This window comes from Podarcis tiliguerta, assembly GCF_965153285.1.
Source record: "Podarcis tiliguerta genome assembly, chromosome: 14".
Classification (NCBI taxonomy): domain Eukaryota; kingdom Metazoa; phylum Chordata; class Lepidosauria; order Squamata; family Lacertidae; genus Podarcis; species Podarcis tiliguerta.
The window spans coordinates 37596436-37621722 of record NC_139547.1 but is presented as its reverse complement, the minus strand read 5'-3'; the positions used below and the strand labels follow the sequence as shown (position 1 = coordinate 37621722).

Sequence of the window (25287 nt, the reverse complement as noted above, 5' to 3'; positions counted from 1 at the left end):
CAGTGTGTGGATTTCTTGCATATTGTTATGTTTAAGAATGTTTTTGCCATTTTTGGCTGAAAGAAAGAGCAGAGGTTGGGGGTGGGGATTACATAGGTGACTGAGAGAGTATGATGACTTCATCTTTCCATCTTGTGCACATGTACGCATATGCTAAACCTGAAGTGACACTGGATGTGTTTTTGTAGTTCAAAGCAGCTATAGGGGCTCCCAAATTAGATAGGAGAAGCAGCATTGTGGGAGGGGGTGTAAGCCTTTCTTCAATGCATGATTATTTCCCTGATCTAGTTTGCCTGCTGAAGTTTGCTCCATGGGGAAGAACAAAGCTGCACTGTATGCATACTGCAGCCTCCACTTGCCACGGATGCTGAAATGTAGCTCCTGAATCAGAACATAACCCTTCACAAAAAAAACCCCACCGCAGGGCTGTGCAAATGTTGCCCAACTTGTATTTTCTAATATTGGAAAGAATAGCAAGGAAATGGTTGAAAAATCCTCCCTCATCACCCTTCTTTTGAACAGACCAGCATCACAGTTTTTTTCAGTGAAGATGATACCAGCTAGATGCGTTTTAAAGTGCCTCGGATTGTCTTAGGACACAATTGTGTGGCAAAATACATAGGATTTGTTCGAAGATTGTGGGTTTACATAATTGGGACCCTGCCTGTATCATCCTTTTGGTTTGCACTCAAATACCACAGAGGCCTCAGTAATATAGCTAAACTCTATTTTTGGTATCTTCTGGTTTCTGCCTGGCTGTTTTCCAAGAAGAAATATCTGAGACGTGGCTAATGATCCCTGGGGTTGTCTGGTTTGATGCCTCTATAAACATTTTCCAGTTTCTTTTTCCCACACAGAGCCGTGCCTCTGGCCTCGCTGCCACTCCCCCCCCCCCCCCGGTATTTCATAGTGAAAATGTATTTTATATAAATCATACCCTGTGGATAGACAGATGTTTATATCTAGCGAACATGGGAGTCACGTAGACACTCACAATATTGGGCCACTCCCCACCTCTAGACATGCTTGACCCTAAGAGCTATAATAAGGAAATAGCTTCATTACTCTGTGCGTCTTTGAGAAACAAGCTTCATATCACTTGCCTCTTTCCTGTGTCTTCAACATCCCTGAGAATCGTCCAAGTCCCCTGTTCCTGCCCCCCTCATTTAATTTCCTTTCCATGATTGGTTTTAGACTCTGCAATGCCTAAACAGTATTCCTTTGCAAGTACAGCCAGAGACACGATCTCTCTGTCTGAGTACAGCACTCATTATAATAGCGTCTAAGCATCCTGCTCTCTGGGCAGCAACAACAGCTCATTCATAACCACCATGATTGCTGTTTGACAAAGAAGCCCTCATCCCATTCAACATCTCCAGTGCCAAGTGCTTTCTAAAAGAAAGAAAGAAAAATCTAGAGAGATTTAGGCAATTCTTCAGACCAGGAATGGGAGACTTGTTCAGTGTGAGGGGACCTTCTACTGGGTTGGAGTATTTGGATAACATTCAAATCCAGAGAATCGGCAAGGTAGTACAAGCTCAAGGAGATAGAATGGACTTCAAACAAAAATGAGGCATAGCACTTCTAAATACTCCCTGAAATTTTGCAAAAACTATATGCATTTTAAAACAACAACAACAAGGTAGCTATGTTGATTAGGAGAAATTTGCACTAAAATGCTGATGAATTGTATGGATTTCCCCCCTTGTTATCTGATGTGGAAATGTAAGGTAAAGGTACCCCTGCCCGTACGGGCCAGTCTTGACAGACTCTAGGGTTGTGCGCCCATCTCACTCAAAGAGGCCGGGGGCCAGCGCTGTCCGAAGACACTTCCGGGTCACGTGGCCAGCGTGACATCGCTGCTCTGGCGAGCCAGAGCCGCACACGGAAACGCCGTTTACCTTCCCGCTAGTAAGCGGTCCCTATTTATCTACTTGCACCCGAGGGTGCTTTCGAACTGCTAGGTTGGCAGGCGCTGGGACCGAACAACGGGAGCGCACCCCGCCACGGGGATTCGAACCGCCGACCTTTCGATCGGCACGCCCTAGGCGCTGAGGCTTTAACCCACAGTGCCACCCGCGTCCCTGATGTGGAAATGTAGAGATGGGGGAAAATGAGAAACCTAGATAAACCCAAATTGACAGATTCACCTATCCCTGAGGTAATCAGTGCTGATCATGGGGCCTGTTTGCTGCTGATCCTAGGGGCGGACTTTGGTTTTTCAAATTTCAGTGGCACCCTGTACAAGGCCAAAATTTTGGACGTGCACCCCTCGCCTTCTGTTCAATTCACTATGCTATAGTTGCAGTGTCCTGCAACAACCCTAAGGCTTGGTGCCCAGTGTAGCAGAACTAGTCACGTTTCCCTAAATCCGCCTCTGCACTTTGATCCTCCCTACTCTCTGTAGTCTTTTAGACCTCTTATTAGCACTTCATTTTACTGCTTGTATAAACCAGGTTTTGTCTCTGTTGCTTCAAGTAGATTTTACACAGGGCCAAATATACTGTATACTGAATACCGTAGACTGTATTCTACATATGATCACACCACAAATGTAAGAATTAGGTGCCTGAAAAGTAATGCTATATCGGCTCTCTTTTTAAAGGACTGTTACCTATGTAACTGTTTAAATTAATTAAACAACAACCATTTAGGCCTGATGAGACCTTACAAGACAAGTAGGAGGTTTTGGAGGCCTTCTAGTGATCAGAGGCAGTGGTGTATATTTCCTCCCTTGCCCTGAGCTAAAAGAAGAGTTCTTTATCTTCCACTGTGAAAAGCAGAAGCAGAATAAATTAGTGGAAAGAAGCAGCTGTATGCAAATTGGTTAATTTTGTGTACTCTATTTGAGCTCTGTATGCTTCTTAACAGTAGTACAGCTATATTAGAAACTTCTTTGTCATTCTCTTCCACAGTGGAGCTGAAAGGTGCAAACCTCTTAGACTAATTTGGGTTGCATTTTATTGGAGTTTGCAGAATTTGGCTACCTTCTCCCATAGTCGTCCCCCCCCCCTTTTCCTCTAGCACAGTGATGGGGCTGGTGCATGTCCTGGGGGCGTGGCACACCGCTTGCGGGGGCATGGCGCCCAGTGTGGGTAGGCGAGCAGCCGCAATGGCACCCCACTGGGATCACACTGCCAGGAGCGGTGCGCTCCCCCCCCCCCCCCACGCCTCTTCCTCTGCCAGTGCTCTAGTACGAAATGGACATAGATCAGGTTAGAAGTCAGCTGTTCTGTTTCTGTGTATCATATGAAACATGGTGTATTAGTTAACACTTGCTCTGTGTCAGTGTGTAAATCCATTGAACATTGGCTGTGTGCCAAAGCTTTTAGACTGATCTGGACTTTTTGTGCAGCATCTGCTTTTTGACACATCAGGCTTCTGAGAGTGCTGGGGTGGTGTCACTGCCAGATTTTCTTGTGCCACGCTGTTTTGGTTTTCAGAAGCAAAAAATGTACCTTTGGTCTTCCCTTTTCATGTTTGTGCATTAAGACGCAGACCTGGCTTAAGTCTTAAGTTGGCTTAAATTGAGCTGCTCAAGATTGATAGCCGCCACAGTATATTAAATTCTGTCCCATTAAAAAGGGAGTTAAAATAAGGAAAGGGGAAAGGAAGAATAGGGAATCTGTGACCATCCAGATACTATTGGACTGCAACTCTAGTCATCCCTGACTGTTGCCCAGTCTTGTTGGGTCTGATGGGAATTGCAGTCTAGCATCTTCTGGAGGCCCAAGCTTCTCCTTCCATTTGGGGCTATATAATTTAGAAAAAAAGTGACCCGAAGTGCAGTGGGTGGCTATGATAGAAGTTTAGAAAATCATGCATATGCTATCTCACATGATGCTAGAACTTGTAGTTATTCAGTGAAATTGCTTGGCTGTGGATTCAGAACATGCAAAAAGAAGGGTCATCTGCACAGCATTGATGCATGGAATTCACTGCCATAAAACACGGTGATGGCCGTAACAGGGGATCAGTGAAATGCATGGAGATTTATTGACAATTGTTAGCTATGATAACTGCATGGAGCCCCACGTTCCAAGGCCACTTGCCAGTAAATGCTGGTTGCAGGAAAAACAACAGCATGAAAGGGTTATAACCCTCACATCCTTCTTGTGGGCTTCCCAGCGCCATCAGGTTTGCCACTTTGAGAAAGAGGATGCTGGGCTAGATATAGCCCTTTAGTCTGATCTATCAGGGTACCTCAGATGTTCTTAAAATCATTTTGTTCCCTATTTAGTCCAAGAGCACAAACCAACCAGTGTAGTTGGCTGGATGGCTGTTTGCAGATACGTTGTATGGCAAAGACACAGATGTCTCCCAAGACAATTACTGCGTTATACTTCAGAAGCAGTTTAACACAGGAGTTACAGCATATCTTTGTAGTAGCACAACCGCAGATCTTTCTGCTATGGAATAACTTTTTGTTAGGTTCTTTATTAGTAATATTAAATGATACAAATAAATAGACCAAGTCTTCTCATGTCATTGGGATATCACAAAAATAGCATAATGAATTTGCAGTAATATCTACAACATATGGTGCATTACTGGAGGTTAGTGTGCAAGTTATTGGTTTGTGAATTGGTTTAAACAAAAACAAAGGGGATACAGGATAGAACAGAATTAATAGGCAGATCTTTCTGAAGGAAGGCTTGGGTCAGGGTTGGACAGCTTTGTTCAACACTGGAATCCACATCTGAAAAAAATGTTACAGTAATGTATCTGTCGGTACCAGCATGAGTGCTAGAAAATTTTCTTTCTTAGAAAAGTAAAATGCAGACTTCTCAGTATTCTAACAAGACCCTGTGATCAGGAGCAACAGCAGCCACTCCTAACATTCACTGTGGACTTCTAAACTGATGGCATTTAACTGATTGGCTCTTGATGAAGTGTCAAGGGGAGTGCCCCTCTGTGAGCATCTCATATGATGTCTTCATCTTGGACTAAGATATAATCTGGGCCAGGAAAAATAAATAAGCAGCCGACTACAGGCAAAATTGTTGTGAGAATCTGCTGAGGGTGGTTTCCTCAGTCACCAAGCAGGCTGAGATGTTGGGGTAGCACCTTTTCAGAGAAGGCAAGAGGGGGAAAGAGGATATCCTAGAAGAAGTCTCTGGAAGCTCTGGAGCTGGTAGACTCTCATACCATTTGCATTTTTCCTCTGCCACTTCTTCTGCAAACTGTGTCAGCATTAGAAACAAAGCATGTTTTATCCCTCCCCCCACCCCATCTTGTCTTAACCGTTTAGTAAGATTTACATGAACAAAACAGAAATGGAACATGAGTCAGTTGCAGGGCTGCATGATTTAATTAATTCCACAATCACATCTCACGAGCAATTGCTTTTTTGGCCCAGAACTTGACATCTTAAGAACAAGAGCTTTCTTTCTATCACTAATTGCGGTGTGTGATGGATTTTTGTCAGTATCATCGCTAGGGTGGGACAAACATCCTTCACATGCTGCTGTCCCAACTTAAGTTTCTAGTCTTCATGGCTTACTTGTGGGAAACATCTGGTCAAATTTCAAAAGCCAGGAGTGGAAAGGACTGGGCCAGATTTCAAGTACTCAGGGAGATGGAGAGAATGCAGTGTGCACAAAAAGCAAATGCATGCAGATTTGTATAACTTATTCTGATAACATCATTCGGCTTTACCTGTAGCAGAATTTGAGTTATTTTGGATGCAGAGTTATGAAAGGGAGGGGGGAATGCAGAGTACGCAAAATTTTGTTTCTCTTTCATAGCCTGCTTCACTAGATTTGCTTACTTTCCATTCACTGAATGCAATTCTTAGTGGCATCACTTTCTCAATAACACTTCTGGGTGGGTATAACTTGTTCAGTTTGGGAGGGGACGTGTATGGCTTGTTTTTGTCCCACTTTTAAGCCCATTTTACATTTTGAGATGAATACTGACTCGTATGGGTACCAATATGTGACAGCAATTGAATAAGAACTTAACTGACAAGAGCAAAATATGGGCAAATTGATTGTGTTGTGTCAGATAAGGCAGGAGTGGGGAACTTTTGGTGCTCCAGATGTTGCCAAACTACAACTCCCATCAGTGCTAGCAAGTGTGACCAGGGAATGAGAGCTGTAGTTCAGAAACAACTGGAGGACCAAAAGTTCCCCACTCCTGCCTGAGATAAGGGTGTGTCCAGATGAACTATTTACAGTGGTACCTCGGGTTAAGTACTTAATTCATTCCGGAGGTCCGTTCTTAACCTGAAACTGTTCTTAACCTGAAGCACCACTTTAGCTAGTGGGGTCTCCCGCTGCTGCCGTGCCGCCAAAGCACGATTTCTGTTCTTATGCTGAAGCAAATTTCTTAACCTGAAGCACTATTTCTGGGTTAGCAGAGTGTGTAACCTGAAGCGTATGTAACCTGAAACGTATGTAACCCGAGGTACCACTGTATTGCAGGTTTATCCTGATTTGCTAGTACTAAGCTTACAAGGAGGTTTGGATATATCTGATCTTCACTGAACATTCATTCTGATTTGTTTGCGGAGAGTTATATGAAAATGAACATTCATCCTGATTTGCTTGTGGAGCATTTACACATCATCCTGTAAATCATTCTTTCATCTCACACTTTTCAGTGTATTTTCAAGCCATCTTCCGAACAGCAAAAAGGCAGTTTGCAAAGGGCAACAGAACACTACAATCTCTTTCAATTGCACTAACCTAAATTTCCAGGTATGCGCTTGGATCCCTCCCACAAAATACTGACAGCCTAGATGCACCTCAAGGAAGCTGAGTTAGAGAGCAGCTTCTGAGAAGTACATTTTCTCAAGCCATTCTGAATCCCCCTTCCGAGTTTGGAGAAGGCTATTTGAAAGAGGCTGTAGACACATGCTTTTCATCCAGAAGATCCCAGGTGCCTTCCTTGACATTGCAAGTGAAAAGCATCAAATGGCGCCGAGTATATGGGGCAGAGGGGGCTTTAGCCCCCTCAATATTTGGGGGCATGGGGCTCAGCCTCAGTATCTAGTTCGTATGGTGCATTTTAATTGGTCATATCATCCTGCCACCATCTCTGAATGCTTACTGTCCCTCTCCACACCTAGCAAAGTATTGCCACCTAGTGAGCTGGAAATCACACAACAAAGGGTAAAACCACACATGACACTAAGTCATGTGTAGTTTTTCTCTTTACTTTTTAAAAAATAAAATAAGGTGCAACCAGGGAGGCTGTAATCTGCAACATGAGACCTGGGCACAGGATGAGGCTGCTTAACCCTTTCCCTTACATCAGGCTTCTGACTAAAATTGCTTTCCCATCCCTCTTAGCTTCCTTAATAGGGGAAAATGTATGCCACTTTGGCAGGAAGTCTTCAGTCCTGTTTTGGGCATTGCTGAGGCCTTATTTCTAACTCAAGGTTGAGCGCGGGGCCTGCAGGTCTGCATTTCTTCCTTGCCTCTGTGCTATAATTTTACCTATGCCATTTCTTCATTGTATACCAGCAGGGTCTAGATGAAGCATTGAACAGCAAAGACACAAATGAGAGCTTCTCATCCCATTGGAGTTGTGCCTGTCCACAAAGGTGCACACTTTGGCCTGGTTACAGACTTGAGTTTGACTTTTATGGTGTCTCAAAACTTCCAGTTTGCACCTCCTGCTAGAGACCAGGTGTGCAATTGTCATGACCCAAACTTGCTTTCTATTTCTCTTCTAGTTTCTTTCTTACTTACTGGGGCTCAGACTGAAGAGGTGCTGGAAACCCACAACCTCTCTGAGGTGTGCAGCCCTTTTCTGGCTGAGCTGTCCTTCAAAGTCAGGTTTTCCCATGTGTCAAGTGCCAACACCTGACTCGAGAGGTGCTCTCTACATAACACAAGATAGACAGTGATGACGAAAATCAAGACTTACGTTTGACAGTGCTACGAGATTCCTGGAACCCAACTGGCTCCGAACCCCAGCCCAAGGATTCACATTCACGCTCTGCCCCTTGCCCATGCCTGGCACCTGAGCCTGCACCTCCTCTTCCCTTCTCTGCCAGCCAGCACATCTTCCACAGCCCCACACTGCGCTTTCGCCCATCCTCCAAGGTCTGATACACCCAGTTGGGGGTAAAGGCAGCGGCGTTGTTGAGAATAAGTGAGACCAGAGCTACCAACACAGCTGTGGCTACCAGCTTCTGGACAGTCATATCTGACTGTCATCAACCGCTGGCAGCCTCTCTTTGTAGAAGATCCAAGAGTCCCGATCAGCTGCAGTACATTTAATTGGGGCTGCAGATGGGAGGCAGGCGCAGGATGAAGTTATGAATGGCTAGAGAACATCACCATTCATTCTCAAAGTCAGCTCCTGGGGGGTTTCTGATTGCACAAAGAGCGACTAGGCAGAGAGGGGCAATCCATATAACGAGCAGAAGCGAGGCTTCCAGAGTTCGGTCTTCCAAAGTGGTGCCTTATCCACCTTCCTGCACTTTGAGCAGAGCCAAGCTGGTGAAGAGCTGAAAGATGAGGTGCATTCTTTCTGGAACCAACTTGCAAAATGTTGATGTAGGAAGTGCTGCGTTCTTGGACAGTTGAGGCTAAAATGCCTGCAAACGGTGCCGGGTGCCTCAACCTTCTGGAACACAGCTGTGAGAGGAGACTAAGATCTGCATAGGAGTTAGGCAGCAAGAGCTCTTAAATCGTTGCACAGCTGCCCCAAACTCAGAGCATCCCACAGACGCAGTAGAAATTCATTCTTAACACCAAGACAAATTCTGAGGAAAAATTCAACACTAATTCCCCAAGGAGCCCTGGAAAGCTGGTGTATTCCAAGGAAATCTGTTCTGCTGCCCCTGTTCTTCTGCGAATGTCAGGGCTGTGTGAGGTAGAAGCAGGATAGCAGAACCTCTGCTGCAAGGAAGTTTTTTCCTCCTATCTCTCAATGGAGAGGAAATGGTTGTTTTTGTGGCTGTTTTTGGTGAGCCTCAGGGCGTAGCCGGCTGCAACAAACAGAGCCACTGCCACAGCAGTCAGATGTGAACAGGATGTGTTTCCTGAAAGGAAAAAGACTAAGGGAGACTTCTAAAGTTCCAATCTCTCTCTCTCTCCCCTGCCCTCCCCCCATAAGCCTCCCCCTTCATTCCAGTATTCTCCTCCCTCTCTCTTCCTTTGCTTCCCAGAAAAATGTAACCAGTTCAGTGATATTGTGTTAGTAGGATTAGTTTTACAGGTCCTTTTATGTGCCAGATTCAGCTGTTGGGGCTTGAGCCAATTATGAAACCCGACTGGGAAAATCAAGGCTTTTCAGGGACTAGAGTTATCTGGGCCTCTTCCCAAGCAAAATTAAAAATCAAACTCTCAGATCCTGGCAATGAAAGCAAGAAGTTTGGAGATTTATTTTTTTTAAAATTGCTTACTGACAGGAAAAATAACCAAAAGTATGTGTGGGGAAATTGTCACTTGGGAGTTTCTCTTGCAGTATCTGTCTTCCAAAGACAAATTTAGCATCGCATCATGCTGATGTGCACTTTATGAGAGTAATTCCATTTGCAGGACAAAAATTGGTCATGTTGATGAGTGTTAAGGACAGTCAAGCAACTCTTTCCCCATTGTGTGTGTGTGTGTGTGTGTGTGTGCGCGTGTGTGCGTTTTACTACAGCTCTTGCCTTTATTTGCAAAAGCTAATTTTACTTTAAAATATGCCTTTCACATAAAAAATTGAAAACAGCTAATGACCTGAAAGTATTCGCTCAAAATAAAACTATAGTAAAAAGCAGTAAAATGCTCGTAAAAACAGACAGCAGATGTAAAAAGAACAAAAGCAGAAATGTATATGAATAATATCAAACAGTGGAAGAAGTATCCAGTAAAAAACACACACCTGGCAATTGGAGCAATAAATAAATAAAGGTGCAACTTGTGCTCCTCATTCATATCATATCTCTATACACAGTTCCTAATATAGTGGTAAAACTAAATCAGTGGTGGACAATCTGTTGCCCTCCAGATACTGCTGGACTCCAACTCCCATCGTCCCCAGCCAACATGGCTTAATGTTTAGAGATGATGGCATTCATCAGTCTCAAGAGACAATGGAGTACATTTACAGGGGTGAAATCAAAATGCTGCCTTAACAGCACCGAAGTGACCTTCTTGGAGTGCAAGCCTAGGCAGTGTGTGTGGAGGTCCCAGGCTGCCCAGACAACAATACCCACTTCTTGGCATCTCTCATGTGGTCCAGAGGAAAGTACAGCAATACATTTGACACTCTGGATTTGTGTAGGGTTTACTCCTTAGCCTTCTCTTCTCCTGAAGATAATCCCTCAAGGCAGCGGACGTTTAGAATCAAAGTGTTTCTTCCAGATGGGCTACCTTCCCAGGTTGATAAGCCCCATCTGCCCCTAACTTTCCTCTATAGCACATGCAGTAACCACCTTCTTTACCATTGGGCACAATATTGGTCTTGTCTGCTCAATTTACCAGAGCCTGTTTTGACATGCAGGGAAAGTTCTTAATTTACCAAGGGTTTGAGATCCGTGGGAGATCTGGAGCAATATCTGGAGGGTCACAGACCTGTCTCCCCCACCCCCCACCAAACTACAAGAATGTTAAAATAAGACTAGCAGGTAACTGTAGCTTGAAATCAGTATGTGTTTTGCTTTTTTTTTAGTTTTTGAATATTCAAGGTTGTAGCTATCTCAGTTATTCTCAGAGCAGGCCTACTGAAATTAATGAAACTAAGTTAGGTAGGCCCATTAATTTCAATAGTAGGGCTAGCATTGGATACAACCCTCTGTGTCTTTCTTCCTTTTTTGCATAATTTTTGTGTTAGTTGTAGCCTGCACTAAATCCAAACATGTGTGATGATTACATCTTTTTAAGCCCAAGTTGCAGATGTTCTTGGCTTTCTTTGGGAAACAACACATGCTTATATCCATCTTTTTCTTTTATAAAAAATAATCATACATATGTAGACAGTAGAATGGACTGGGAAGGGGGTGATGTCTGCGCAACAGAAGGGGACGCGGGTGGCGCTGTGGGTAAAACCTCAGTGCCTAGGACTTGCTGGTCGTAAGGTCGGCGGTTCGAATCCCCGCGGCGGGGTGAGCTCCCGTCGTTCGGTCCCAGCTCCTGCCCACCTAGCAGTTCGAAAGCACCCCTAAGTGCAAGTAGATAAATAGGTACCGCTTTATAGCGGGAAGGTAAACGCCGTTTCCGTGTGCGGCACTGGTGCTGGCTCGCCAGTTGCAGCTTCGTCACGCTGGCCACGTGACCCGGAAGTGTCTTTGGACGGCGCCGGCTCCCGGCCTCTTGAGCGAGATGAGCGCACAACCCTAGAGTCGGTCACGACTGGCCCATACGGGCAGGGGTACCTTTACCTTTACTGCGCAACAGAACTGAATTCGTTTAACTGTCATTTGTTTCATCAACAAATTCTGCCTCGTTTGGGATCTCTAACAGAGATCTGCACCCGCACCAAACTACAGCTATGAGGATTCTCTGCAGGATGTCATGATAGCTAAAACCAATATAACTTGGTATCTGCTTTGCTCTTGCTCCTGCAATGCTAAAATACATGGGTGAACAGCAAATAAACCCATTATAAGACTGGGCTTTTTCCAAATGCACAACCTAAGGGAATTATTACCTGTTATTCTAGGTATCGTGCAGAAACTTCACCCTGAAGCCAGTGTACAGCAGGAGTTTGGTGACATGCGCCAGAAATGGAAGTAAGCTGTACAGAGGCCCCTCCATATAATTTCCAGCTGTCATTTGTGTGCTTGAAGCAAACCGTAGAGGAACCCAGAGCGGAAGGTGTTTCTGGGGACTTGGGCATCCTTCTGTTTCTACTTCTGAAAGTGGAAGCGGGAGGGAGAAGTATGAGCCAGCTGGGAATAGTGCTTTGCCCTCTTCCTGGCCCCGGCCTAGGGTGTGTTTTTTTAACTCAGGAAATCTTGAGGTCCATTTCAGTTATATAGTTCTTCAATATGGCTCCCATCCTGATGGGGACCTGACAGGATGATACTTTTCCTTCTCTAGTTCCTGTCTCCTCCTGGGGAGGGAAGCAGGTGGGGCTGGGTAGAGGGGACAAAGTTGTTTGTACTGTTCCACATTAGGGTTCTTCACATTCAGTGTTGTGTTGTTGCTTTTTTCCAATGAGAAAGCTGAAATTAGTCATCAGGCATTTACGTATACTGTGGTTTTCCTGGGGTTTGTGGAGTTGTTTGCAGCTGTCACCCAGACAAAGCCAGCCCATCACGTGCTCCTGTTGCATGGAGAATCGGTGTTTTATTACCATTCAAGTCACTAACCCAGCTTGCTGGTAAATGCCAGTCCTTGGCTTCCTACTTCTATCAGTGTGGCTGAGTGTTAGCTCAGTTACATCACTGTCAAGCATGTCACACACACCCACCCCTTTACCCCATCATTTTTTAATCCCCCACCAGTTGCCAGTTCTCTCTCCCCCCCCCCACACTTTAATATTATGTTCTTCTGTGCTATTGGAGGCTGTGCACTAATCTGTTGGAGCATATTTGTCCTGCAAAAGATAAAATTTTCTCCTTCCCCCACCCGCAGCAAAGCTATCCTCATTTATTTCAATTCAATGGGAAGTGACTTTCGCAGTGTTAACATGGCATTGCTGCCTTCTGTTGAGCAGGTGTCTTTCTCTTGCAAGGTCCATAACAAGAAGGGCTGTAGCTCAGTGGTATATCTGGGTGGACCAATGGCCTGACTTGGCATAAGACAACTGCATATGTTCCGTTGGACAGTTGAAGATTTATTGATTTGAAGAAAGGATGCTCAATCATAGCCCTTGCAAAATTAGGTCATATTTTTTAGTTCCCACATCTAGTGGTGAAGTTGATTGTCCATTTTTACATACTTTGTTTTTGTGACTTGTATATGTCACTAAGGTACTGCAATGTTCTCAGTTTTAGATAACGTTTAAGCCTTATGAGAGTTGCTGTTCCGCAAGGTAATTCAGAATGCCCCTTTTTTCAGTCTTTAGTCCACTTGCTATTCTGAAAAGCATCTCAATCACATCAGTGATAGATTTTGTGAACAAGGTGCAATATATCCTATACTTCTAGATAGGAATGTAAGAAGGCATCATTTTCCATTCCACTCTTTGTTTTTTACATGCAGCACTGTTTCCATTCCACTGCAGTTCATTTCCCTCCAAAATCCATATTATTTGTCATGCTGTTTGCTATGGCAAAACTTCTGTAATTTAGTTAATTAATGACATAGATTATGTTGCCATTATGTTATTCCACCCCATCCATTTCAATGCAGAGGAAACACAGTTTAAATAGGGGAAAACATAATCAATTATGCATCATTTGTGGGCTAAAAGCAGCAACCGTAGCAATACTGGCTGTGTTTGCTGGTTTAATTTTCATTCTGGACATGGGACAAATAATCAAACATCATCAATTTTCACTCCAGTTTCTGTTTTCAGCAGAATTGTCCCACATTACTTCTTCTAGTTGATGCTCTGTCCTTTTGATTCGAATGAATGAAATACAAATAAAGTGTGTGTTGGGGGGGGGGGGAGCAAATGACAAGAAAACATCCGAGTCTGGAATTGGTATAATTAAATGTATAATTTCATAACATTTTTAAAATGCATGTTTTGCTTTTATACTCACAACTCTATGAAGCGGGCAGCTTGCGTTCCCATTTTACAGGTGGAAAACTGAGGATGTGCCCCTTTAAATGAGGGGAGAAATATTGTAATCCATCACTTCTCCCCTTGCTGCATCTGGTCTTTGTTAGGACCTCTTGCTCTAGCTGATGAAGTGCAGATGTGAGGTAGCATTCCAAAGATAAACTCAGGAAATTCTCAGAGTCTGCTGTGGGGGGCTGAGTTGGTTGTTATTTTACTTTTGCTCTGTTTTGTTTGGGGTGCTGAGCTTAATATTCAGCAGGAAAAGAAGTGGCCTTTGATAGACTGCACTGACACAAACAGCAGCCTTCAAGAGAGAGATTCCATGAGACTTTTTTAAAGATAATAGGTCTGTGCCTTCTGTCCATTAACATTCCTTCTAATTCCTTTAGTTTGCCATCTTAATTGCATTTTCTGAAGAGCAGAGATGCTTAAGGATCAGTCTGCATTTTTAGTGAACCAACTTGATTTACACTTCCCTGGATGAATGCAGAGACTGCAATACAATTATTCTTTGAATTTTGCAATACATGTTTTGATTCAGAATGGTTTCTGGCATTCAAACATCAAAGATGACCCTCGCCCAAACTTTGGGAACCCTCATGCCTAGTTTGGCAATGATATCTCGAGTGGCAGTCAAAGCAGTGTCAAAAAACAGGCAAAATCATGCCAAAGTGATGTTTCGGTCTGCCAACCTGATTCAATCAAAATGCCATCTAGTGTCGGGGATGGCAGGGCTCTGAGGTGTGTGTGGCAGAGGCAGGGGGCTCTGAGACTGATCCAGGAGAAGGGGTCAACAATTTGTGGGGTTTTGTGTCTCCCATGAGGCACAAAACCCCCGTGGCTGAAGGAAGGGGAAGAGGCCAAGCAGTTGGAGACAGGGGAGGAGGTGCAGGACATGCCAGGAGCAGACTGTTCCTGAGATGACTGGGCCAGTAGAATCCCCTCCATCCTCTCTGCCACTGTCTCCAAGGACCAGGAGGGGCTTGAAGAGGCAGACACAGCAACAACTTCCATGTAGGAGAAGTTACAGGTTACTTGCATGCACTCCGACAAGCAAGGGGGTACTTAACTTTAGGTGGAGGTGTGGTCACACTGTTGCTGCAACAGTCCAGCTTGAAGCCAGGGGCATCAACTTGCCCCCCCCCATTGAGGGGGTGCTGTCATGTGATGCGTCATGGCATGCACCATGCAGGGGTGGGACGCGCGGAGGGCTCTGTGCTTGCATGGCCCAGCCACAGCCAGGGAGCTGAGCTGCGGCTGGGATGAGCAAGCATGGAGATTGCCCTCCACATTTGTCCAAGCCGCCTCCTGACTTCTGGGCTGCTGGGCAGAGGCTGGGGCTGGGACATGTGGAGGGTGCCCGCTGGCAGCAGGGGGTGGCCCTGCACCTTGCAAAAAAATATTTGGGGAGCTAAAGCCTCCTCCGTTGCCGCTGCACAAGCCTGGAAAGGGGATGCTGTAAGGAGGTGTGTGTTAATCTGAATTTATGATATGGTTTATCTCTGTGGATCATGGCATGAGCATAGGATTGACGTAACTCCCATACAATATGAGCCCCTCCATGATTAGCTTCGGTGACTTTGGAAAAAGACTGATTGCAGCCCCCTGCTGAAAGGCATTTGGGCATATTCTGAGTTCACCCACATCTGACTTAAAAGATTAACATTCGCAAATTTAGTTGCTAAGTACAGAATACTCAGCTTCTCAGAATGATCCATCCACACAATGCTAACGTGATGTAAAGGCAGAGGTGCCTTGGTTCAGATAATTGCTTGCTATCAAAGTCTTTCACCCACTTGTTAAGCAAATAAGATGGCCAGCTTTAGCCATTTTTCACTAAGATGGACAAGGTGAGAATTAAGCAGGAAATTCCAGGGAAAAGTATAGAAATTGTAGGAATCACTCATTTCACAGCTGCCCCCCTTACTTGTATGCCTTGGCAAAAATGTATTTTAAAAAGCTAAATTCAAAGGTTAGGTAGCTCTCACATTTCCAAAAGGACAGCACTTAACCCAGTGATTCCTCCCCTAAGACTCGACATACTCTGCCTTGCTTTAAGGACAGCCATACTTTCCTTCCCCACCTCCCTCTTTCTAGTGTGGGTTTATGGCAAGATTCTCATGCCATGCTTCCATAGGCCTTTACAATAGTTTGGGAATCTTCTACTGTTTAATCCAAGTGTGTATGTATTGTAATTTGCTACCTGCTTAGACTGTAACTTTGCTGTCCAAGCAGCAGTTTTATATATTTTATCCCTCCTATTTTATATAATAAACCAAGTTTTATTTGTTTCTTTGTGTGAGAGTTTCTTGTGGGCATAAGATTAAGGGTTAATGTGCAACCATAACAAGTACATGTCATAACTCTAGCAAAAAATCCTAAACCTCTCAGCAGTGTGTATATGTGTGTATATGTGCTGGCGGTGCACATGTAAGTTCAGGTTCACACATTGTGGCAATGCCAGCTACTTAGTCACCAGAAACCTCTCTGTGCCTCAACTGAGCAGCTTCAACAATAGGCCTGGGTGATGCACTCATAAATCATTCAGGACTGGTATGAGGGCATGTTCAGCTGCCCCAGTGTCTTCCCAAGATTGGTTCCTCCTTTGCAAAATACAACTCTCAGCATCTCACCCCTTCTTGTTTCCTGCAGTGAATCCGTCTGGGAGAACATGGCCCGCATGTGTGTGAAGACACAAAGGCTGGATGTTGCCAGAGTTTGCCTGGGGAATATGGGCCATGCTAGAGGAGCCAAGGCACTGCGGGAGGCTGAGCAAGAGCCAGAGCTGGAAGCCAGGGTAGCCATGTTGGCAATTCAGCTGGGTATGCTGGTAGGTCAGGTGTCTTTTCTCAAAGCAACCCTCTTTCATTTCATAGTAAGCCATTTGGAGAGCATGAGCGGTTCCCAAATTGTGTTGGAGCAGAAAAAAACCAGGCACTTTGAAAAGATGACTAAAGACACTTCCAGACTGCCATTATTTTGGGGCAGGATTATGTGTCATCCTGGGAAACTCAGGCTGCACAGTTAAAACAGATCGGGACCTCTTGCACCCGCTTTGCTTTCCCCTGACCTTCTGCTGGCATGCAGCCCTTGGGTAATTGGTCAACAGCAAATGTGACCGTCCAGCTTAAATCCATAGCCACCTCTGTTTAATACCAAAAGTAAACTTTAAAGGTGCTGCAAACTTGCCTTTGGAAGAGAAGCTCTATTTGACAGCTGAGAGCAAATGCTGCCCACTCTCTTCCTCCACACTTGCTATGTCCTGTCTATTGCTTTGATCTTTGTCTGATAACTTCACCCACACCCACAAAGTAGTTTTCACACTTTGCTAAAAGTCCAAAGTCTGCTCTAGAGTGACAGCATTTCCCAAGCCTCCATTTATTTCTACTGGGGAATTGCTTCAGAGATTGCCAAGACTTTTTCAGCCTGTTGGACTGGAGCATGCGGAGGCCGCCTCCCTCACCAAGTGACCTAGAGGTCGGATTGCTTAGCGTTTTCCTTATTTTTATTTAAACATCCTGTCTCAGTCATAATGCTTCTATTCTGGGCTTTGTGGGCTCAATTAGTTCTTCAAATTCCTTTTTTTTTAATTAACCCTTGCTACTACTCAATATTGGAAGTACGTTGTTGCCTGTCTCAAAATTGCACATTATTGCTCTTATTTTGTTATGTATACATTTAGTCCAATCTTCTTAGGGCAGCATTGCAAAATTCTCTCATATTTCTAGCTTTAACACAGTTTGAAAAAAAATAGGTCATTTTCATTACACTCCAACTGAATCACGAGGAATGCGTTTGTTGTACACCAGAGAGCAATCTGGAGCGTGACAAACTGCTTTCCTCTGCCTGGGCCTGGACAGTCCAACTGGAAAATGAAAATGGCAAAAATGTGATCAGTATTTTTTGCTCTCTCAACCTGCCTGTAGTTCATGAGAAACACAATATAAAAATTATTAGTAATTTACAAATGACAGCTCACTTGTTCAGCTGCATTATAGATTTGGGGCTGGGGGTTGGCTAGTTGAGTACTTTTCATCACTTATGGTGTGGGTACCATATCATATTTATTTATTTGAAACTTTACTTCCTCTCAGTCTTCTAAATATCAGGGGGGTTCACAATGCTCAAAATTGCAACATTGTGATTCCCATTTTTAAACTTAGAAATTCAAAAAGACACGTCAAAAAGACACACTCTTTACATAACTAAATGTATTATTTTCTACTAAACACTTTGGATAATGATTAGTGGACTTATTGTTCCTTATCGCTTACATTTTTATTGGCCAAATACTCGTTTTCTTTTTTTATCACCCACATTAGTTTGCTTTTCATCAGATAATTATTATATTGTTTGCGCAATGCACTTTTTGTCGTTCTGAATCACTCACCTCTCGTGTATCCAGATTTTGTTTAATTGATTTCTCATTGTTGCATTTTTGTCTTTTGTATTCCCATTTTCTTTTTTGTACAAAGTAGATGCGCATGCATATAAAAATTGCATAATTTCCAAAGCACTCTTCATTCTTTAGCTGTCTGTTCTCCATTCCAGGAAGATGCTGAGCAACTGTATAAGCAGTGCAAGCGCTATGACCTTTTGAACAAGTTCTACCAGGCCTCAGATCAGTGGGACAAAGCCATAGAAGTAGCCGAGGTTCACGACCGCGTCCACCTGCGCACTACCTACTACAGTTATGCAAAGCACCTGGAAGCCATAGCCGAGCGCAATCTTGCACTGACCTAGTAAGTATTAATTTGAGTCCCAACCCAAAGTTGTATCCAACTCTGTGCACAGAGGGCTCAGCTCACACAACAGGACTTCCCATTCTTCTCCTCTCCTTGCACCCCCCCAAAAAAACACCCTGTTCTGGTGGATACCCCAAATCCTCTTAAGCCAATTTTGAGGGTGCATGATGGTGCTCCAGGGAAGAGGAATGGAGGGGGAAATGACCGTGTTGGATGCAATCTCCAGTTCTATGGGTGTCTGCAAAGGATTGCTGTTAGAGCAGTCCGAGCTGTATCAGCATCCTATTCCTAGTCGTGATACGATTTTGTTGGCATACGAACACCTAGTAGCCAAATTTTTCAGTTAATACACCTGCTTCATGTTCTTGCTGTTCTTGATATAAGTAGGACAGTGCATAGCAGTGCCACTTTCCCAGTCCTGAAAACCTAGGCCCTGAAAACCTAATGAAAACATGCTGTTTTCCTGCACAGCTATGAGAAGTCGGAGACACACAAGTTTGAGGTTCCTCGAATGCTTTCAGAAGATCTACAGGCCTTGGAGTCTTACGTCAACAAGATGAAAGATAAGTGAGTGTTTGTGTGATGCCTCCATGCCAGACTGAACTCTGCTCCAGCTGCCAGTTGCCCTATGACTGAAGTAGAGAGGGCAAGATCATTCTGGTCTTATTTGCTGGCCAGACAAAGATATTTTGGTAGTTCTGCCCTCTCCTTCCCAGCCTGCTGTCAAATGAATATAAATCATAGAATTGTAGAGTTGGAAGAGAACTTGGGGGTCATTTAGTCCAACCCCATGTAATGCAGGAATCTCAGCTAAAGCATCCATGACAGATGGCCATCCAGCCTCTGCTTAAAAACCTCCACATGAGATCCCAGTGGCTTCTGTTTCAGAGGCTGTGATCATAAGTCACTTGTACTTGGTCAGCCTTATTGCATTGGCATTCTAGAGTGGCTATATCTTGGCTGAAGCATCCTCGGGGCTCCTTTTCAGACTCGTGACATCTCCACCCTGTCTTGTCCCTCACATCTAGATTGTGCACCCTCTGTGCAGAAGCCATAGCACTTGTTTTGTTGCAAACCTAGTGCTCTAGCTGTGTTGTGTTTTGCATCTAGTAGGACACACTGTTTAATCAGTTAATTGAGTCATCCTTTCTCTGTTTTCCAGAGGCTTGTGGAAGTGGTGGGCCCAGTATCTGGAAGGTCAGGCAGACATGGATGCGGCTTTAAAATACTACGAACTGGCTCAGGATTATTTTTCCATGGTCCGTATTCACTGTTTCCTGGGTAACACCCAGAAGGTAAGCTTGAACCACTTCACTATTCCATCTAGAAAGGAAAGGCAGTATATACATTTTTTCAGTACTATTAAGCTTCCTTTCTGTGAGTTCTCTAGCACTGGCGGCCATTTGATGCTTTAACCTGGGCAGTAAGTATAATGGTTTTTCTTCTCCCTCCTTTCATTTCAGGCAGCGGAAATAGCAAATGCAACAGGGAACTGGGCAGCTTCATATCACGTCGCCCGTCATTATGAGAGCAATGATGACATCAGCCAGGCTGTGCACTTCTACACCAGAGCACAAGCTTTTAACAACGCTATTCGGTTGTGCAAGGTACATGCAGCATTTACACACCATCACATCAGTTTCCAAATGAAACCGTAGAGAGCCCTTTGACTCACAGCTGTGGCAATAATGGGAAAAGCCAGCCACAAGGGCCAAAAAACGCAAAGAGATTCTCAAGTACAAATTCCTGCTAGTTGTTATTGTCCCTGTGTTGTGGATGCTATTCAGCACATTCAACCTGAGGATTCTAGAAAGAAGTCATGGAAATGTGATGTCATCAACATTCTTCCATACTTTTTTGATTAAAGTATCAGTAGTGTCAGCAGGCCGGAGAATCGCCTTTTTCCAAGTTTGAGGTTTGTGTAGTGAACAAAGGCAATTTTCCGGCAGTGGAGGTACAACCTGGAAGGAAGATGTATGTGTCCTTTGCACCAAAAGTGTTACAAGGGTGCTTTGTCTTCTCGCAAATGAATTCTGTTTGCGTAAGCTAAAACTGATAAGAGCTGCTGCTATTATTTCCTGGGTCTGGTCTGAAGGCACTTGCTTGAAGCTAAACAGTCCTGGGGGCAAGTCAGTGCCTAGAAAGGAGACCACCCGGGAACCTCTGTGGGTTCCTTTCACAGAATAAAGCTAGCAATGAAATGAATAAATATTATTTAAAATTTCTTAACTGCCTGGCTCTTTAGAACTCCAAATACATGGAAATTAAGATAGCAAACAAGCAATTTAATTGTCCAGTTCAAAGGAATTGCATAACATTGGGAACTATGAGATGCTTTGGTTTCTGGTTTTCATCTTGTATTCTCAGTTTTAACTGTGGACATTAGCAATGGACCCCAGAGAAGGGAGGTTCTAGAGAGGAGTCATAACTGGCTGCCTGAGGTGAAGGGCAAGATGGCACCTCCCCAGTTACATTGCCAGAAGCCAGCTGGCATAGCAGTTGAATCTGACTTCAGCACTGGTGATAGGATAGCATCCTTCATCATGCCAGAGATTATAAAGTCAGATTAAGGGACCCAGGAGAGGCCAAGTGGCAACATTTGGCAATGGCTGGAAACTCTGGAGGAACAGCTAGGCACTGTTGCTGCTGCCATCTCTCAGCATCAGCTGCCTAAGGCGGTTGCCTCAGCGTGCCTCGTGGGAGGTCCAACCATAACTAATACAGTAAATATTTTTGGAGTAGGAGAACAATCTGGATGACCAGCTGATGAACCTGGCTCTTCTCAGCTCACCAGAAGACATGATAGAAGCAGCCCGCTATTACGAAGGGAAGGGGGAACAAATGGACAGGGCAGTGATGCTGTATCACAAGGTAAGCCCTTCTGTCTCTGTGGGAAGTCCCTTTCTCAAATCAAATGAATACTACTGTGGGAGGCATAATTCTTTCCTGGTGGCTGATCGGCAGGCTTCTGTACTGCAGTGGCCGTGTGGACTTGCTCATTTTTAAGTGGGCCTTGAAAACATGTGTTTTCATATATCTGTGTGTGTGGCTTTGTGGTGCTGTTTTAATTCAAGTTATATGCTGTTTTCATAGTCACACTGTGTGATGATGGCTGTTTTAAAACTGTGTGGTGTTGTTGTCCATTAAACTTGTGTACTGCACTTCAAGATCACGGCGAAGTTCACATCATAAAAATACAAAATGAGAACACAAAGTAATAAAACAAAAACAAACCAATAATTTCCCTACCACAGACATGTTTAAAAGGTTGAGGACAGTTAACCAAGACACATTTCCCCTGTGCCTCTCCCAACAGAGGACATCATACCAAAGCAGTTTTATGTGCCAAAACTGGGCCTAAACCCTGATTGCAATGGATCTAGAAAATCAATTTCCTGGCTCTGGTGTGCAAGCATCCACTCAAGAACCTTGCCCAAAAAGGGGAGATTAGCAACTGGCTGGTAGTTACTTAGATTTTCAAAATCCAGGGAAGGATTCTTAAGTGGTTTTATCACTGCTTCCTTCAAGCAGACAGGAACCACCCCATCTCACAGGGAGGCAATAATAGAGGCATACCTAGCAGTTGCCAGGAGCGGTCCAAGCACCTTGTCTTTATATTGTTGTATGCTCAGTATGCATATATATGTGTGTTTACTACGCTGTGAAGAAATCTTCTCCAAAGTGGATTATAAAGAATAACAAAAATCTGGAAGCTAAAGCCTTGTGTCTCCTTTGACAGGCAGGACACTTGTCCAAGGCTCTGGAGCTGGCCTTTGCCACAGAGCAGTTTGGAGCCCTGCAGCTCATTGCTGACGATTTGGACGAGAAGTCGGACCCAGCCCTGCTGGCTCGTTGCTCTGACTTCTTCATTGAACATGCCCAGTACGAGAAGGCCGTTGAACTCTTGCTAGCTGCCAAAAAGGTAACCTGTATATATGACATTTCATTCTGCAAATGACAACCTTGTCCTCTATGCCCTCAGTTCTTGACCTTGCAATCCGTAAACCACCATTTTTAGGAAACATTCTCAAAATCTCCTCTGGACTAAAGCTTTGCATGGTCTTTGGACAAAACTTTATTTGGCAAGCAGAATGGTTCAAGTATAATAGGATTTGGGGAGGGCAAATTAGAAATTTATTGGGATCATAAATTGATAGCTACCCTTTTCAGCCTTGAATCCTATCACAATAACACAGGACAGAATCCCTTTAAATGCCTTGTGTATCTGGGCAGAGGAAATAATGTGTCTTCCATTTTCTTAAGGAAGAGATTGAGGACCCAAAAGGTGTCCAAAAAGTGCCAGACATAATTGTTGAGTGAACTTCTGAACACCCCTTCAGATTGCAAGTTGCCTAGAACTGTGCTATTCAACTTTGGTTCCCCAGATGTTACTGGACTGCAACTCCCGTCATCCTTGACTGGCTGGGGGAATCCAACAATGTCAGAGGACCCAAGGTTGATGACCTTTGATGTCATGATATAGGATAATCTGCAGTGCCCATTTTGTGGCTAAAACAGTTTATCTGACTCCCATCTCCCTCCCTCTCTCCACTCCCCGCCCCCCCCAGCATTGAGCCTTGGTGCATTCCTATCATGTTTCTTTTCGGCCCTAACACCCTGAAGCTTGTAATGGCTTGGCTTGAGCCCTTTGGTTACTCTTTCAGTGATGTCTTATTTTCCATTGTGTTGCTAGGAATCACATTTGAAGCACTGCACATTCCAAAAAAAGAGAGCTCAGCCTCAGAGTTAGCAAGTGCTCTTCAAAAGATGCTCTCATCCTAGGGCTTGGGCTTGGCAAATTATATTGTCCTCCTTCCTTCCCTCCCTCTCCCTCTCCACCTCCCCTCACCTTGCAAGATCTTACTCTGTTTGTTCTCTCTTGCAGTACCACGATGCTCTCCAGCTTTGTCTGACACAGAATCTGACCATCACCGAGGAGATGGCTGAGAAGATGACCATTTCAAAGGACTCCAAAGAGGTCCCAGAGGACTTGCGACGGGAACTTCTGGAGCAAATTGCCGATTGCTGCATGCGGCAGGGCAATTACCACATGGCCACTAAGAAGTACACGCAGTCGGGGAACAAGCTGAAGGCAAGTTGTGCTGCACTGCTGTGGCTGCTGGCAGGAGCTGATGCTAGTAAAAGGTTTCTGGAAGTCTGAGCACTGGTGGCCAAGGGCACCTTTTATTAACTTCGGCTGGTGAAGTTACCAGAGAAGGACCTAGGAAGATGCCTTTGGGAAGCCCACAAACTGGGCAAGAAGGAAAGAGAGGCCTGTTGTTCTCCAGCAAATGTTACCACCTCTGAACCTGGAGCTTGGACAACCTCTCCTCCCTGTCACCCATGCTTTTTTGTTTTCTGTAATGTACAGTATAATCCAGAATGTTGCAGTCTGTCACCTTAGGAATGAGGTGGCAGGAACATATTACTCCCAGTCCTTGATCTTCTGCACTTGCTTCCTGTTAGCTTATCTTAATTTAAGGTGCTAGTTATCACAGATAAAAACCCTGTGTACTGATTGTCTTCGGCCTAAGAGTGTGGGGATGGGAATTTTTTGTGGGGTCCTTAACTTTAGACTGAAACATGCAATTCTGCAGGTCTTTCTTTCCTAGCTCTGCCTGGTTTGCTGCTGCTGTTTGCCACAGACAAATGCAAGCCTAACCAGCTCTGCCCCTTCATTTGCAGGCAATGAGAGCCCTGCTCAAATCGGGAGACACAGAGAAGATTGTGTTCTTTGCTGGTGTCTCCAGACAGAGAGAGATTTACATCATGGCTGCCAACTATCTCCAGTCCCTGGACTGGCGCAAGGACCCGGAGATTATGAAGAACATCATCAGCTTTTACACCAAAGGGAGGGCTCTTGACCTCTTAGCTGGTTTCTACGATGCTTGTGCTCAGGTGCGTAGGTGTTTCTCAGATACAGAGTTTGGGTTGCACAAGAGAAAGTGAAGTTCATCCCATTTACTTTCTCTGCAGGTAGAGGTGGATGAGTACCAGAACTATGAGAAGGCACTGGGAGCTCTAACTGAGGCGTACAAATGCTTGTCAAAGGCGAAGACACGCAGCCCCGTTGAGCAAGAGAGCAAACTTGCACTCCTCCACAGCAAGATGGCCCTGGTGAAGAGATTCATTCAGGCCCGGAGGTGAGAGGGAACAGCTAAGATTTCTGTGCATTGGGAATGCTGCACAGTCTTTGTCAAAAGCATCCTGAACTTCTGCAGTTCAGGAGGCGCAATCGGAAAGAGGTTGTGAATGATAAGCTGGACACTCACTAGACTCTCGGGATGGTTCCCCCTCCCACTATGTCTGCTTCAGGCTGGCTTTGCGACTGACACAGCAGCCAGCCTATCGGAACTGTACACAATCCTGCTCTTATTCCTGGTGAAGGGTGGGGGCAGAGTCTTGGCAGTGTATGATGAAAACTCTGCTATTTGTGAGTGGGGATGGAAACTTGTGTGCTTCTTGGAGCTTCAACTCGCCTGCAGTCTATGCTTTCTGCTCTTTCCTTAGTCCCTTCTAAAATATTCAGGGAGAAAGGAAATACTAGTGCTTGGAGCATGCATGAATTTAGATTTCTATACCTGATAGGCATCAAACAGTTTTTCCACTAAGAGGCAAATGATATAACAAAAGCTTTTCTCCCGTAGCACTTAGTGTCTGATGTTTCCCCTTCCTAGGCTTTATTCAGAGGATCCCAAGGAGGCAGTAAGGCAGTGTGAGCTACTCCTGGGTGAGCCAGACATCGACAGTGCCATCCGCCTGGGAGATGTTCTCGGCTTCCTGGTAGAACACCACCTACAGGTCCAAGAATTCCAGATGGTGAGTGGTCCAAGCTCTTTCAAGGGTCTTTCAATAGAGACAAGCCTCCTTGATAAGACATGGGCAGACCCATTCAAAATATTCAGCACCACACAAGTGTTGTTCT

The 25287-nt window shown here is 44.6% G+C and overlaps 2 protein-coding genes across 4 annotated transcripts in view; one reads left to right on the top strand and one right to left on the bottom strand.

Annotated features, from left to right (window-relative positions):
- Positions 1 to 9065, bottom strand: part of TMEM204 (transmembrane protein 204) — a 34278-nt gene extending 25213 nt beyond the window's left edge. The window contains exon 1 of the mRNA XM_083412494.1: positions 7876 to 9065. Within this exon, the coding sequence (XP_083268620.1) occupies positions 7876 to 8155 (280 nt within the window). The 5' untranslated portion in view covers positions 8156 to 9065. The remainder of the gene's footprint in view (positions 1 to 7875) is intronic.
- Positions 1 to 25287, top strand: part of IFT140 (intraflagellar transport 140) — an 87198-nt gene that overhangs the window by 55050 nt on the left and 6861 nt on the right. For 2 of the 3 annotated variants that reach the window (XM_083412488.1, XM_083412487.1), the window contains exons 19-29: positions 16270 to 16447; positions 18169 to 18359; positions 18834 to 18929; positions 19525 to 19657; positions 19826 to 19969; positions 21105 to 21233; positions 22102 to 22284; positions 23248 to 23454; positions 24048 to 24260; positions 24339 to 24505; positions 25040 to 25181. In XM_083412488.1, coding sequence (XP_083268614.1) covers positions 16270 to 16447; positions 18169 to 18359; positions 18834 to 18929; positions 19525 to 19657; positions 19826 to 19969; positions 21105 to 21233; positions 22102 to 22284; positions 23248 to 23454; positions 24048 to 24260; positions 24339 to 24505; positions 25040 to 25181 — 1783 coding nt within the window. Of the gene's footprint in view, positions 1 to 16269; positions 16448 to 18168; positions 18360 to 18833; positions 18930 to 19524; positions 19658 to 19825; positions 19970 to 21104; positions 21234 to 22101; positions 22285 to 23247; positions 23455 to 24047; positions 24265 to 24338; positions 24506 to 25039; positions 25182 to 25287 lie in introns of all 3 variants that reach the window. The other variant, XM_083412486.1, reaches the window with a different exon arrangement.